The 16232-nt window shown below is 47.4% G+C and overlaps 1 protein-coding gene across 1 annotated transcript in view; it reads right to left on the reverse strand.

Annotated features, from left to right (window-relative positions):
• Positions 1 to 16232, reverse strand: part of ADCY10 (adenylate cyclase 10) — a 74140-nt gene that overhangs the window by 42432 nt on the left and 15476 nt on the right. The window contains exons 8-16 of the mRNA XM_043567652.1: positions 15446 to 15534; positions 13927 to 14118; positions 10817 to 10935; positions 9255 to 9331; positions 8653 to 8842; positions 6602 to 6657; positions 3700 to 3853; positions 1143 to 1335; positions 551 to 637 (exon numbers count right to left, since the gene is read on the reverse strand). Of these exons, the coding sequence (XP_043423587.1) occupies positions 551 to 637; positions 1143 to 1335; positions 3700 to 3853; positions 6602 to 6657; positions 8653 to 8842; positions 9255 to 9331; positions 10817 to 10935; positions 13927 to 14118; positions 15446 to 15534 (1157 nt within the window). The remainder of the gene's footprint in view (positions 1 to 550; positions 638 to 1142; positions 1336 to 3699; positions 3854 to 6601; positions 6658 to 8652; positions 8843 to 9254; positions 9332 to 10816; positions 10936 to 13926; positions 14119 to 15445; positions 15535 to 16232) is intronic.

Genomic DNA, 16232 nt, shown 5'->3' on the forward strand with positions numbered 1-16232 from the left:
GGGCGCCTGGGTGGCTCGGTCGGTTAAGCGTCTGACTTCGGCTCAGGTCACGATCTCACGGTCCGTGAGTTCGAGCCCCGCGTCAGGCTCTGTGCTGACCGCTCAGAGCCTGGAGCCTGTTTCGGATTCTGTGTCTCCCTCTCTCTCTGCCCCTCCCCTGTTCATGCTCTGTCCCTCTCTGTCTCAAAAATAAATAAATGTTAAAAAAAAATTGTTTAAAAAAAAAACAAATGTGGGTAGCGTGACTAGGGAGCCTCCACACATGACCCCTTGGCCATAGTGTACCTCTCACAGAGCGAGAAGAAAAAAGGGCTGGTCTCAAGGAGAAGCCAGACTCCCGGGAGTAATGTTAAAGGGACCCCTTTCAAGCACAGCTAAATTCTGAACGGACTCTTGACTTGAGGCTTGGAAGGAAGAAAGGAGAACGAGACGCGGGCTGTGTTAGGATAAAGCTCTCACACCGGTCGAAGCCTTTTGCCGGTGGCGTCTGAACCCCTCCGGCCACCTCCCAGTTGCCCTTGCCCCCGACTCGACCCCCAGCTGCTCTTACTTGCTCCAAGATCTTCATAAACAGTGCTTCCAACTGCTTTTGCTTTCTGAAGGTGGTCATCTTGGAAACCTCTCGTGAAATAGGGAACTGTACAAAGAATCAGGAGAAGATCAAGTACGGGAACATAGCAACGGGCGCTACTAGCTGTGTGACTCGGGGCGAATCACTTTCCCATTCTGTGCCATCGAGTCCTCATGCGTTAGCTAATTCATGGCGCCCCTTCCGGCTGTCACACGCGATGTCACTGAATCCAGTGAGATACAGGAAGTAACGGGGCATACTCTGTCTTTGCACTGGCGGTCTCCTGGACCAGCTAGTCCAGAGTAGCTATGATGGGAAGGTGAGAGCAAAGCGAATCAGCGGGTTTGGGATTTTTCTGAGTATGGTATTTCTAGATACCTCCAATGTCTCAGGAGGGGGCATGCTCATTCAAAGACGTTTGGGAACCATCTCCTCATCACCCAGATTCTCCACATGAGAAAGGAAAAAGGCGATAAACGGCAAAGAGACGCTACGGCGTCAGACCTCAGGCAGGGGTCGCTGCGCGGGCCCTGGTCCCTCTTCCCTGCAGGTGTCAGATCTAGTGACTCACCCGGACGTGGAAGATGTCATTCAGAAGACAGTGGAACTTCTCGTCCAACAGTGTCTTGACTTTGTTTTGAAGGTTGGTCTGTCGTTCTTTATAATGTTTACAAGTATCGAGACCTAGTACAGTGGCCATGAATATCTGGATGGTATAAAAATTTTGATGGAAGCTGATCTTAGTCAACGCGATGGCGATAGTCCTGTTCGTGAGAAAGCCAAGAAGCAGAAGAGAGTTCTTAAACGTATGTTTCGAAAACAAGAAAGAACGAAGGAACGCTCCGGTGTTTCGTAGTCAGTTACAACCGAACTTGCCTATATTATCTGGAAGCTGTTCGTTACTCCTGCTTCAGATACACCCCCTCATCCCGCTATGTCCCTGAGCCCTCCTAACTGACCCTGGCTCTGCCCTCTTCTATGGCCCCACTCCCACCACCTTGCTCTAGGCCCTCAGACTTTCACCCGCACTGCTGCGTAACATGCTCCTACCCTTGCCTAGCGCCATGATTCGACGCACCACCTTTACAGAAGCCCGACGTAACGGGATCGATGCCAATTCTCTCTCCGATCTGCAAGTCTTCCGTGGCTCCCATTGCCAAAAGGTGTAAGCCTACGCTTCTTTTCTGTGACATACAAGCCTTTTCCGGGTCTCAGTGTGCCATTTCTTGCCACTCTGCCCAGCAGTCCATCCTCTACCAACGAACTGGTGAGACTTCCCTGAACACCCAGAGTGGTTTCTTCTCCCCGTGCCTTTGTGCGGGCTATCTCCCCAGCCTGGAAGCTTACCACTCCTCACAGCCCCTGGTAACCCCTCGTCTCCTGCGTGTCTGCAAATCTCAGCTCAGGTGCAGCCTCCTGGAAATCTTTCCTGGAGCCCCAAGGCTGCGTTACACACAAGGTTGGGTTTGTCCTAGCTTCTGCAGTATTCCGGTTGCACACCTCTATCACCGTCCTCACCGATCCTATTTTCATCGTCTCTCTCTCCTCTTCCGGGAGCAGTTACGTAGCGGCATAGATTGGGCCCCTAATCCAAAATGACTAGTTTCTTTATAAGAAGGGGAAATTGGGGGCGCCTGGGTGGTGGCTCAGTCGGTTGAGCGTCCGACTTCGGCTCAGGTCCTGATCTCGCGGTTCGTGAGTTCAAGCCCCGCGTCGGGCTCTGGGCTGACAGCTCAGAACCTGGAGCCCGTTTCAGATTCTGTGTCTCCCTCTCTCTCTCTGACCCTTCCCCGTTCATGCTCTGTCTCTCTCTGTCTCAAAAAGAAGTAAACGTTGAAAAAAAAATTAAGAAGGGGAAATTTGGACACAGACAAGGCACAGGGAGAACACTATATAAAGGCAGAGATCGGGTGATGTTTCTACAAGCCTACAATTGCTAGCCAACCACCAGCAGCTAGGGGAAAAGGCACGGAACAGAGTGTCCCTCACGGCCGTCAGCAGGAACTAACCCAGCTGTCAACCTCGGTCTCCGACTCCCAGCCTCCAGTACCCGGAGGCAATGCATTTCTGCTCGTGAAGCCATCCAGTTTGTGGTTCTTTGTTATGACAACTCTAGCAAACAAATACAGCCCTCAACAGTTCCCGGAACACAGTAGGTACTCAATAAGTGACGGAATACATGAATGAATACATGAATGTCTTCTGGTTATTATGAATAACCAGCGACGTTAAAGATATTTACAAACTGGCCTTTCGCAGGCTTGGCATTGAAAAAAAGAGTAGAAATACAGGTAATGTAAGGTTTCTAAGCATATTCCCCTTAAAGGCTTGAGGTCCGATGGTGAAGGGACATGGGACACCATCGTCATCTCAGTCACCGTCACCGCCACTGAGCATCACGCTGTCCGTGAGGCGCCACGTGACATTTCTTGTATGAAAACACATGAACCGGGTGAGATAAGTACATTAGCTCTGCCTTCCAAAGGAGAGAGAATCCAGAGGCCTATCATTCTCTATCTCCAGCTGGATAAATTTCTGTTTGTTCTGCTGACCCGATCTTGCCCCCAACGTCCATGCCAGGAGTTCTCAAAGTGTCCGCACACTGGGATTACTTAGGAAGCTTTAAAATATTGCTATCCAAGCCCCGCCTGGCATTCAAGCAGGATCTCCAGGGGTCAGCCCAGCTTCTCATTTTCTTAGTTCAATCTGTTTATCATCTATTACCTATTTAGTACAGAGGGCATGGCACCCAGGAACTGATAGACTGTGGGTAGTTCACAAAAGGCCAATTATAGGGGCGCCTGGGTGGCGCAGTCGGTTAAGCGTCCGACTTCAGCCGGGTCACGATCTCGCGGTCCGTGAGTTCGAGCCCCGCGTCGGGCTCTGGGCTGATGGCTCAGAGCCTGGAGCCTGTTTCCGATTCTGTGTCTCCTTCTCTCTCTGCCCCTCCCCCGTTCATGCTCTGTCTCTCTCTGTCCCAAAAATAAATAAACGTTGAAAAAAAAAAAAACAAAACAAAAACAAAAAAAAAAAACAAAAGGCCAATTATATCGAGGAGAGGAACATGACAATAAGTGAAACTCTTAAGGACATCAGGAATCTCTGAGTTCTCAAGAAACGACACTCACCTGTGGTTCTCACCTTGGGCCAGATACTCAATTTCCCTAAGTATCTGGCTTTTTCCATATCCTGATAATCCTTCATACATTAGGACTCGGCTGCAGTTGGACACCAAAAATTCCTTCATGCTACACATGAAGTATTTGATCTCCTTATCACGTCCTGTAATTTGCATTTTTTAAAAAGGGAGCAAACCTAATCAACATAAAGTAGTCGAGACATATACAGAAAAAACACATAGTGATCACGCTCCTACAAATACCTTTAGAATTCCCATGGAATTGCTCATGACCTTTCTTGAGAGATTGTGCACTTTAACAGTTTTTGAAACCTTTCTCTGGAGCTTTCTAGTTACAGTCTTATCTGATCCCCACACGCTGTGAGGCCAAGTATTCTTAGAACGCTCATTATAACGTCCATTTAATTTTAGTGTAGAAAACGGAGATTTAAGGTAGCAAACTGCCTGGGTTACACAACCCAGAATGAAACCAGGGTTGTCTGACCCTGGCGCTTGTGTTCTTTTTCTTTTCCTCTATAGCACACGAGAAGTAATCTATAGATTATTACATTGGGAAATAAATTTATTCAATTAGGGTTCCCACGTTAAACAATTATGGAAAACATTTTTTATTCCTACTTCTGTGAAAGAAACTTGCTCTCTTCTATGAGAAATGCTCCTTATCTCAGGGCTACTGGAAACATTATCCGTACTAAGAAAATTCAACTTGCTGTCAAAAGTCATGTGTAGATTATTTCTATCACAGGAACAACCTACATTATAAAATATAGTCTTTTTCTGATTGTGAAACTCAACACATGCTCGCCATGTGTTTCTTACATCTTTTTAAATATATGTAATAGGAAGCCTGCCTGAGATCTGAAACCCAGCCCACAATTTTGGGAACCTTTCAGGGCTGGTTCTTTCTTCTTTGCTGGATTGGTCACTGCTGGCGGGGGTGGGGGTGGGACCATTTTGGACCCCTTCACAGAGCAAACACATAGCCCGGTGTTATCTAACGTCTAGCGAAAACCAGGATGATTACTCTAAGCTTAGATGTTTTATACAAAGCAGCCGACTGTTTACGTGGTAAGGCAAATTTCTGGGCGATTCAGCGAGAACCACTCTGCAGATTTCACTGCTTCATTTGGGGGAAACGTTCCCTCTCTGCAAATGCATTTGAACTTCAGTATTGTGAGATGCGTCACACTCTTCTTTGGCCTGAACCTCACGGAGGTCACTCAGAAAAGTCACGTCACCTTGTTTCTCTCCCAACGAGGCCCTAATATCTGGGACACTTTTTGAGTATAGGTTTGTTAACATCTATGCTGTTAGCATATACGATTTCATTTTCAGGAACTCTTGTTAAAAAAAAAGGGTATTTCCTATAGTCCTCACCTCCGACAAGTTTCTTTTTGGCTAGAGCGATGAGGAAAGGTTGTGTGGGCTTGATCTTTACCTCACAGCGATGGAATCAGGGCAAAGAGGCGCCCAGACCAGATTGGGAAACATAAGCAGATTGTGCCAATGTGGCCTGCTATGGCGGTCGGATGGAGTCCTTGGTCTTATACAAGGGGGTTAGGACTTCCATTTGCTGTCAGTCGCCGTGACAACAATCATATGGTAGGTAGGACGGGCAGTAAGGCCTCGGAGGAGGGTGAGAGTGAGCATTCCTTCTCCTTTCCAGCCTTCAAGTGTCTGGGAATCTGTATTTACAAGGAGTGATTAGACTCTGAAAAACACACTACTGAGGATCCAAGTACCCTTTTCAGTTCTGGAACTGCTGCCTTCTTTCTGCTCTGCTGAAATCAAGATTCTGTCCTGATATCCCCCCCAAAGTGTGGGACAGAGCCTCCTCCTGATTGTCCTAACACAGTTAGGACCAGGATTTAACTTACGATGATACTTTTAGGGATGCTCATCTAACAGAAGAAAATTACAAGTGTTCCTAGAAATGGCTGTCTTCAGATTCCACAGGCCTATCTTCATGACGGTCTCTTCCCCCAGAGGGTGTATCCTTACCTCATTTAGGCCCCCTTCCCTGTCTAATCTCGTCTCAAGTTAGCTTTCTCTTGATACGCTTCCTGTCACCAAGAATCACAAAAACATCACTGCCATTGCCAGATAGATCATAGATCTAAATGTAAAAGGTAAAAACAAAGTTTCTGGAAGATCTTCATGATTCAAAAGTAGATCTTCACGATTTGGGGTGATGGAAAACTTTTAAACAGTGTACAAAAGCACTAACTGTCAAAGACCAGATTTATATAACCTAGATTATACTAAAATACAATATTCTGTTCATCAAACACATCACTAACGGGTGAAAAGGCAAGCACGGGATGGGAGGAGTTACGTACAAGAAACACAAACGACAGCGGACCCGTGTCCAGAATATACAAAAAATGCCAACGGATCTAAAATAAAGATACAACCCAACTGGAAAATAGGCAGCAGAGTTGTATAGACGCGTTATAAAAGATGATGCCCAAATGGCCAACAAATATATGAAAAAGGAACTCAGCCGTATCAGGGAAGCACAAATGGAAATCACAGTGAGACACTACCACACACCCAACAGAGTCATTAAAATTATGAAGACTTAAAACGAAGTTGTTGGTGAGGATGAGGAACTCCCCTAACACCGTGGGTCAGCATATAAGTAAATACAACCATTTTGGACAATTATTTGGTATCATCTCCCAAACCATCTCCCAAGCCTCAACAGAAACACGTACGTGTGTTCGCCAAAAGACACACACAGGAATCTATTTTTCCATTTCTTCGCTTGGAAGGTAATCACGCCCATTTTGTGATCATTCGTTAGGAGGCACGCTTAACGCTGGTATACTTTTCTGTATGTTTTGTTATAGTTCAGTAAAGAAGCTTAAAAATCACGGCTTACTACCTACCCAGCAAAGGGTAGCCCTCATTTCTGTTGCAGATGAGGTATGCCATACCAAACATGCTGAAGAGAAGAAAAGAAAAGATGTTAGAGTGAGAACACGGAAATATAGAAAATTCCAAGTGCCCAGACGCTGATTTGGTGAGCACATGCTGTGTGCCTGGCACGGTTTCAAGTCCTCCGCCCACGTATCACCCTTTACCCCGGACAAAAACCTTATGAAGAAGGTACGATTATATCCATTTTACAAATGAGGAAATTGAGATGCAGAGCATTTAATTTGCCCGAGATTGGGGCGCCTGGGTGGCGCAGTCGGTTAAGCGTCCGACTTCAGCCAGGTCACGATCTCGCGGTCCGTGAGTTCGAGCCCCGCGTCGGGCTCTGGGCTGATGGCTCGGAGCCTGGAGCCTGTTTCCGATTCTGTGTCTCCCCCTCTCTCTGCCCCTCCCCCGTTCATGCTCTGTCTCTCTCTGTCCCAAAAATAAATAAACGTTGAAAAAAAAAAATTAATTTGCCCGAGATCCCATGGGGAGTGGTGGCAGGAACGGAGAATACTGACAGAATCAGTATCGATAACCGGGCCAGTGTATACACGCTTGCCCGCTGCGCACTACTGTTTCTTGAAGGAAAGTGGTCCACTTTTTAGTCAAGTGGACCATCCCCTTGTCTGCACTGCCATACCGTTGTGTTACGTCTCTGTTACAGCACGTACCAACTTCCGCGTAATACACAGCTCACGGGGCGTATTGTATGTGTTGGTCTTCCCCATTAAATTGTGAGCTTTCAGGGCAGGACCCAGGCCTGTTCGTATTTGTATGTGCATTTCGACACTATCTCATCTGCAGAAATGGTATAGAAGAACTATGAGGAGGGCGGCCTTGGGGACGAGATGGTCCTGAATTTCTCAGTTCTTAAATTTATAAAGTGGAGACAATAATAGCGTCTCCCTGATGTGGCTGATACTAAGAATAAATTACGTATTTTGAGGTAAAGCGCCTAACACTTAATAAGGACTCACACGAAAAAATTAGTAGTATTCATTCACTTATTCGCACAGCATTTTATTGATGGTCTATGCATGCCAAGTACAGTGCCGAACCCTGGGAATACAAAGATGAATAATAAAGACTCCTTGAACCAACTGCAGCCCTGGTACTGTTATATGATCCTTTAAGACCTAGATTCTAGCTCGCTAATATAAAGAACAAATACCTTTCCACTTTCCGTATTACTCGTTTACTTGTTATTAATGAGTGCCTACTATGTGCCAAGCCCTGGGAGTATTAAAAATGAACAGGAAATAGCTACTATCATCAAAAAGCTCATAATGTGTATCAGATCAGCAATCATGATGGGTATGTGGTAGAGTTACAGAGAGGAGGAAAATGCTAAGTTGACTGTGGTTGTCCCAGTAGACAAGGGGGGGGGGGAGGGGATGGGGAGGACACTCTATTTAGACAGCCCAGAGGAGAGGGCACAGGAGGAGATACGGTTGGAAAGGCAGATGGTTGTATGTCATTTTGAGGGATTTGAACATTCTCATGAAAATGGAAGCCGCTGAAGGACTTTAAGTTCCAAGGGGATCCCTACGTATCTAAGCTGGGCTTCTGGGGAACAGATTTCACTAAAGACCGAGAGGAGGAAAAAGATCTCACACTCTTTTCGCCCCATCCATGCCTGGCACATAGTTGGTACGATCAGCAAATACTTAATGGTTGGCCGCTGTGTCCATCTGGGTCCCAAAAGATACTCAAATGAGGGGTTCTCTGTTCAGTTTGCACCACCTGTGAAGAATCACCCTTAGATTATCAGTAGTGAGGGCAGGATGGGCTCATACCACTATCATGATGCTATACTATCAGTAAGATAGAGAAGGACGAAGGATTTGGGAAATCTGGGCCTCGTTCCGGGGAAGGAATCGGTTTCACTTTCATAAATTGCGTTCAAATCGGGCACGGGGGACGGATGGTTTTCGCTATTTATTAGCGAAATTCGTTTCGCTCATTTTTCCGCTTCTTTACTAAAAAAAATACCGCAAAATCGACGCCCCACACTCACACTTTCTCATTCAGTCCCAAACACTGATAGACGGGTCCGGGGTCCGCAACACCTTTCATGACTTTCTTTGGAAGCTCTTTGAAAAAGTAGGCTGGGAGGTTGCTGCCATTGTAGGTGACGGAGTCACAAGTCACGGTTCCTGGGTAGTACATCATCATCCTGGCAGCTATGTTGACTTTTTGGCCAATCACTGAAACAGAAGGGAGGAGGGCAAAGGCCGGGGAGAAAGGAGCCATTGAACTCGCAGAATGCAATCTGGAACACACTGTCTCCAAGTGGCATGTTCTTTAGGGACTTTTAATAGGAATTACGAGGAGTAACTGTCTAATGTTCACAGGAAAGGGTTATAAAGGCGGCCTCATTCCATGCGCTTACAGCCTCTACAGATCCCCGCGAACGACTACTTATTTCTGATACGCATGCACAGCTCAGAAACCCACACTTTGCAAGCAACGAGCTGCCAAGGGGCAAAGCTACGTGGCTGGGCTCCTCCTGGAAGGCTCCAAGCTTTCAGAGGGCAGGGCCCCTGTCTCCTTAGCTATCCTTCCACCCCCAAGGCCGGAGGACAAGGCGAGGAGAGAGGAGGAGTTAGCTCAGCGCACCTGTGTATTCATGCCTCACAGAGTGTCCGACGATTCCACAGAAGACGATCCCGCTGGCCACGCCGATGGAAACGGTACTGGCATCCGGGAGAAAGCAAGAGAGTTGTAAGGGAAAGGTACTGAGCGGAGAGAAAGTGGGGAGGTTGGGGACACGATGACGAACGGGGCAGGGGAACGGGCAGGGGGGCAGGGAGGCGTTTCGATAAGTAACTGTCTTCCCTGTGGGGAGTTTAGGGCGACTGCCCAGGGCCCGGACGTGCGAAGGAGGCACAGCTTGAGACGCAGAACTGAGTTCTCAGAAGTGACAAATCACTTCCCTTTCCTGCTACTTTTCAATACCCATCTGAGCCACTTTTCTGGAAAATAACCTCTCACCCCCGCAGGTGGACTTGAATTGCTGAGTGACACTGTAAGCATTGTAACCAACTCAACGATGTTTGTTACGGTGAGAAAGAACAAAGCCATGGAGGAACTCAGATGTAGTGTGTGGCCGTCAAAAGCTAGCTTAGTTAATACATGAGGGTGGCTGCATAGGTGGATGACGAGGGGCTGACGTGGCAGAAATGCTTAGAGCCAGGGGGGTGGTACCTGTTAAAGTAGAGCCCCGAATTGGGGACATTGGGGTGCTCGGGCAAGGCAAACCTGAGGGCCTGGGCTCTTAGGCAGCCCGGGCTGGGGATGCTAAACCTGACCTTCTTAACAGCTTAACTATTGAGTGGATCATCTTGAGATCGGATCAGTATATAAATTTCCAACCCAAGGACTCACTGCATCTCTCAGTTATTAAAAATCAACTCAAGGGACACCTGGGTGGCTCAGTCGGTTAAGCGTCTGGCTTCGGCCTACGTCATGATCTAGTGATTCCTGGGTTGGGGCCCCGCGTCGGGCTCTGCACTGACAGCTCAGAGCCTGGAGCCTGCTTTGGATTCTGTGTCCCTCTCTCTCTCTGTCCTCCCCTGCTCATGCTCTGTCTCTCAACAATAAATAAATGTGAAGGAAAAAAATCAATTCAAGGGGCACCTGGGTGGGCTCAGCCAGTTAAGGGTCCCACTCTTGGTTCTGGCTCAGGTCACGATCTCAGGGTTTGTGGGTTCGAGCCGCGCATCGGGCTCCGTACTGTCAGCACAGAGCCTGCTTGGGATTCTCTCTCTCTCTCCGTCTCTCCGTCTCTCTGTCTCTCTGCCCTTCCCCCACTCACTCTCTCAAACTAAATACATAAGCTTACAATTTTTTTTTTCCAAATCAACTCAAGTCTTCCATGTGGTGTTGGGAGCTCAACCTCTGCCAAGAAGCCAGAGCACAGACAGGCAACCCAAGTAGGTTTTCTTGCGAACCTGATATGTGTTGACTTTTTAAGAGTGTCCTCTTCTGCATTTTGCCTTCCCCGTCCCTCTATGGCTGCATCAAGGCTGGGTTGGCCCCGAGGAATGAGTGTGAACAGAAGGGCTTCCAGTCAACGACAGCCCTCTCCTGCCCTCCTGTCCCCTGACCGTTTGTGCTATCTCCCCATGTGCTACCAAAAAGGTCAAGGTCCACCAGATGGGAACAGGGTCAACACTCACTGGATTCTGTGAGCCTGAGAGCAGAAGTCAAATATATCCATAGCACTTTCCAAGGCATGAGTGACCTCGTCAGGAGCCTTTTCCCCAGGGAAACCAAAGACGCAGAGGAAGGAGCAGCCCTGTGAGGGAGAGAGTCAGCACACCCAGCTGGCGGAGGGCCATCTTTCAACTGAACCAGCCAGGGGCGCCTGGGTGGCTCAGTGGCCGAAGCAACCCACTTGGGTTCGGGTCATGATCTCGTGGCTCGTGGGTTCGAGCCCCGCGTCGGGCTCTGGGCTGACGGCTCGGAGCCTGGAGCCTGCTTCCGATTCTGTGTCTCCCTCTCTCTCTGCCCCTCCCCTGCTCATGCTCTGTCTCTGTCTCAAAAATGAATGGGTTTTTTTCAACATTTTTTGATTTATTTTGGGGGCAGAGAGAGACAGAGCATGAACGGGGGAGGGGCAGAGAGAGAGGGAGACACAGAATCGGAAACAGGCTCCAGGCTCCGAGCCGTCAGCCCAGAGCCCGACGCGGGGCTCGAACTCACGGACCGCGAGATCGTGACCTGGCCGAAGTCGGACGCTTAACCGACTGCGCCACCCAGGCGCCCCTCAAAAATGAATTTTAAAAAACATTAAAAAAAAAATTTAAACTGAACCAGCCAGAAGGCTACTGGAAGGAGGGCAGCAACACTTACTTTCTGAGTCACCCTTGATCGTGATTTCTCACACATCTATTTTATTTTTAGTAAACGTCCTCCGACTTCTAGCCTGAGGAGGGCTTGCTTTTCTCCAGAGACAATGGGTTGTGCTGGGCTATTTGTGGGCACCCACTTGTCTCTCCCCCTGCGGCCAAGGTCTTACACTACGCGCTGCTAAGTTTAAATCTGAGAAAACAGCACAGAGCAGTGGAAAAGGCACCCGCTCTGCAGTCAGAAAATCTGTGTTCTCAGGCCGCTTCACAAGTGTGGGAACTTGGATAAGTCAATTACGCGCAGCGAACTTCAGTTTATCGATCTGCAAATGGATATGACATAGACCTGCGAAGGTCGCTCTGGCTCCTAAAATGAGGGTTCTATGTATATACACATACACATACACACGTATAACTTTGCAGGCTACTTTACAGCGTGTCTATACTCTACATAGTATATTACATATATTCTGTATTTTGTATAGAATATAGACTTTATTATTTGTATTTTTTAATGTTTATTCATTTCTTGAGAGAGAGAGAGAAAGACAGAGCGTGAGCAGAGGAGGGGGCAGAGAGAGACGGAGACACAGAATCCAAAGCAGGCTCCGGGCTCCGAGCTGTCAGCACAGAGCCTGACGCGGGGCTTGAACCCACGGACTGTGAGGTCATGACCTGAGCTGAAGCCGGACGCTCAACCGACTGAGACACCCAGGCGCCCCAAATATGTACTTTACAGTATATACACTTTTATAAACTTAATGTTATATATGTAAGTTTATATAAAACATTATATACATTTATAATGTAAACTTGGTACACAGTTATACTTTGTGAACTCTAAAGTTCTTTTCAGATATTGTTATTATTCTTAGGGATAGTGGCTTAAACTGAGAGTGCTTTTTCTTGGCATAGACTTGACTGTTCCAAGCAGACATTAAACTCTGAAGCTTTGCAATCCTAGTATCAATCACTTAAACAATTACCTGCGTCAGATGCTGTTGTCTATAAGAAAAGAGCATACTAATTAAAGGATGATGGGCTACGAATTTCAGTCTGTATACGTGACATATCCTGATGAAATGCAAAAGAGAACGCCTCGATTTCTTTAACCCTCTCCAAAAAGAATCTAAGGGTCAGATCCCAGTTGGCGCTGGGTTCTATCTTGATGGGATAAAGGAAGTCCTGATTCAGGTCTGTGCAAAGACCAGAGGGTAACCCTTTCTACCAAATGCTCAATAAATGCTCTCAAATTAGTGAATGAGTGAATGTGGGGCAGTGACTTAGTGCTCTGCTCTTACGATGCAAAACACTTGAGACGGGGAATCAATTCTCCTAGCACTTCTGTGGTAATTTGGTAACCACATCGTTTTTCTCTGAACCTATTAAGAGCAGATTAAAAGGGGCACCTCTGTTAAGCATCCGACTTCGGCTCAGGTCATAATCTCGCAGTTTGTGGGTTCAAGCCCTGCATGGGGCTCTGTGCTAACAGCTCAGGGCCTGGATGGAGGCTGCTTCAGAGGCTGTGTCTCCCTCGCTCTCTGCCCCTCCCCTGCTTGCACTCTCTCTCTCTCTCTCTCTTTCAAAAATAAACATTAAAAAAATTTTTTTAAAGGAGCAGATTAAAAATATCCAGAAGTGGAGCACCTGGATGGCTCAGTTGATTAAGTGTCCAACTCTTGATTTCAGCTCGGGTCACGCTCTCACGGCTTGTGAGTTCTTGGGCTACGCGCTGACATTCGAGCCTGCTTGGGTAATCTCTCCTTCCCTCTGTCTCTGGCCCTCCCCACTCCCACACACTCCCTCTCAAAATAAGCAAATAAACTTAAAAAAAAAACACCAAACACCCAGAAGCTACAGGTGCCCCTCCACCCCACTCAGCCTCCCTCCCCCTGCTGAAGCTGGAAGGGGAACTGGAGGTGTAGACACGGCAGGTAGGGAATATTGGAAACAGGCTTCTGGAGCGTGAAAGTTACCAGACACGTGACCCAAAGTCTGCAGGAGATGCCTTATACGCTGGGCTGGAGATGTGCACATGGCAAGAGCTAGTCGGGCAACAGTGCTTGAGGGCAGAGACTGGGGAGGCGGACTGCCTGGGCTCGAATCCGGCCCACCACCTACTAACGGGATGACCATGAACAAAACTGAATCTCGCGTTGTCTCAGGATGCTCATCTGTAAAATGAGGACTACAACAACCGCACCTACCTCTTAGAGTAGTCCCGCGGGAGGAAATGAGTTAATGCGTGTAAAGTATTGAGAATAATGGGTGGCACGCAGTAAGGGCCATATCCACCATACAAGCTATTTCTAGAAGTCCAAATAGAGACAGATGTTTTTAGGTGAGAAGTGTCTGTTCTCTCCCTCTCACCAACGTCCATAGGTGTGAATGCCAACTTTGACTTATTGGTAGGTTTCCGCCCCTCAGTTCACATTTACCTTGTCAAACATGAAGACTTTGTTGATTTGGCCTCGGGAGACCCTCAGGACAGAATTGATGTGCACACAGGCATCCTGGATGGCCGAGCCGATGACTTCTGCCTTGTCTTGGTCCTTAAACATCAGGTTCACGAACACAATGGTCACAGGGCGAAGCTCCGACAGGTAACCCCGAAGCTGTTTGTCATCGATCTGCAGAGTTGAGAGCGGCTTTCTTTCACCCGGATCCTTGGCAGTGGATTCTTTGTTGCAACCCCACCCCCAAGAAGGCCGCTGGCCTTTTGCGATCCTCTGGGGAGTTGAAGTTACCGGAACGCACGACGTACGACATGGCGGAGGCAGCCCAAAGTGGAGCAGATGGAGATCTGCTCTATCAAAATCTCTTTCAACGTGAATTCACAGGCTTGCTCATTTTTGGCCAGCAACCACATCCTTGCCCCAACGGCTAGCTCCCTAGGGCCAGTAGGAGCCGTCACAATAACAAGAGACAAGCACTGTTCCTTTTGGCTCCCTTACAAGTTAGGGATAAGAACAGCCTATTATGTAATCCAACCTGGTACGTTCACGGCCTGGGACCTTCAGGAATACTTTCACATCCTACCCCACCTTATCCTCAAATGAGATAAAATAGGCATTAATGATCCTCTCTTTACTGATTAGATAACGGAGACGTGGAGAAATAATGTTAAGTTTCCCAGGGTCACACAGAACCCAAATCTCCGGGCTCCTAGTCCGATGTTCCAGTGACGACACGCCCCTGCGTCTCTGGGGAGGTATATATGTCATTCGGCTCCCCTCTTCCGTCCACGCCCATCCAGCCCAAGCCCAGGGAAAGGAGAGTGGTCCCAAATCATGCCTGCCTATCACGATTCTTGAGTTTTGTTAAGTTACGTGCATGGCAAACCAACGGCTACGTCTCAGACCCTGGCTGCATCTCTTACTTTATAACCTTAGGAAAGCTCCTGGTATCCTTCTGGGTCTCAGTTTTCTCACATGTAAAATGAGGCTGAAGATATTTGGCAAGAATTGTGAAGAATAAACACACGAAATAGCAGAATGCCTGGCATATGGTGAGTGGCGAGAGAGTTCTAATTCACGTGCGTTAATACATTTAAGAGAGCCCAGATCTAAGCGAACACAAAGGGAAAATTTTAGGGGGTGGGGGTAGTTCTGGGCATTCTCATTGTTTGCATTGTTAACTCTCGAAGCTCAAGATCTAAGGTAAGTGACTTAGAGAAACATGGTACCAATGTGAATTCACTTGAGATCTTTCTGCTAACTGGCATATAGAAAGGGTGCCTTTAACTCTTTAACTCATAGTGAACCATGCCTCCTTTAACTCTTAAAAGTATCCTGATCTGAAAAACCAATGTGATTAAGTCACCTACACATGGAGAACGTTGGCCCCATCTCTTTTTAGTTCAGTGAAATATTTTACTAGCTACTGGTCTTCTTGATCTTTCCAGTTGTCCAGGATCCCTGACACCCCAAAAGCCAATATGTTAAACTGCGAAAATACCTGCTTCAATATGCTTTCCATCACATACTTTTGGAGGGACAATTCTAGCTCAGGATCGGACTCCAGCATGCACGCAAGTCTCAGGAGGTCTAAGAGAGCAGAAGGAGGGGCGGGGTCAGAAAAGGAAGTGTGGTCTGCAGTGCTGGGGACCGGAGTCTCCTAGTCCCCTTTCCCTCGGACAGTGGTCTTTATGGTTCAGTCAGGGGACTCTGGGATACCTATCAGCCAAGCAGAACCAAGGGAAATCCAATGAGGATTCTTTTTTTTTTCCTTTAATTTTTAAAAAAATGTTTTTATTTTGTTTTTGAGAGAGAGAGAGAGATAGACTGAGTGCGAGCCATTCTTGAATTTTGTTAAATTAAGTACATAGCAAACCAATGGGGGAAAATTATTGCATTTTCTCCTTCAATAGCACAAAAGAGTCAGACCCGCCATTGACAAGATAAAACATATCTTCTAGGGAGCACCTGGCTGGCTCAGTCAGCAGAGCATGGGACTCTTGGTCTCAGGGTCTTGAGTTTGAGCCCCATGTTGAGCTCCACGGAGCCTACTTAAAAAAACAAAAACAAAACAAAAAACAAAAGCCCATATCTTCTGGACAAAAGAAGGAATTGTGGTAAAGATTCTAGTCTGGCTGGAATCCCATGTGAGTACTGGAAATGAAGAAGAAATGATATGAAACAGACTGTGGAGAGAGGCAAGGGAGCAGGAATTATAAAGGTCTAGGCTACTGTAGTGGCAATGGTTATGGAGAGGTATGTGTGCCTGTAGTAAAATAAAGACTTTG

Source organism: Prionailurus bengalensis, chromosome E4, assembly GCF_016509475.1.
Source record: "Prionailurus bengalensis isolate Pbe53 chromosome E4, Fcat_Pben_1.1_paternal_pri, whole genome shotgun sequence".
Taxonomy (NCBI): domain Eukaryota; kingdom Metazoa; phylum Chordata; class Mammalia; order Carnivora; family Felidae; genus Prionailurus; species Prionailurus bengalensis.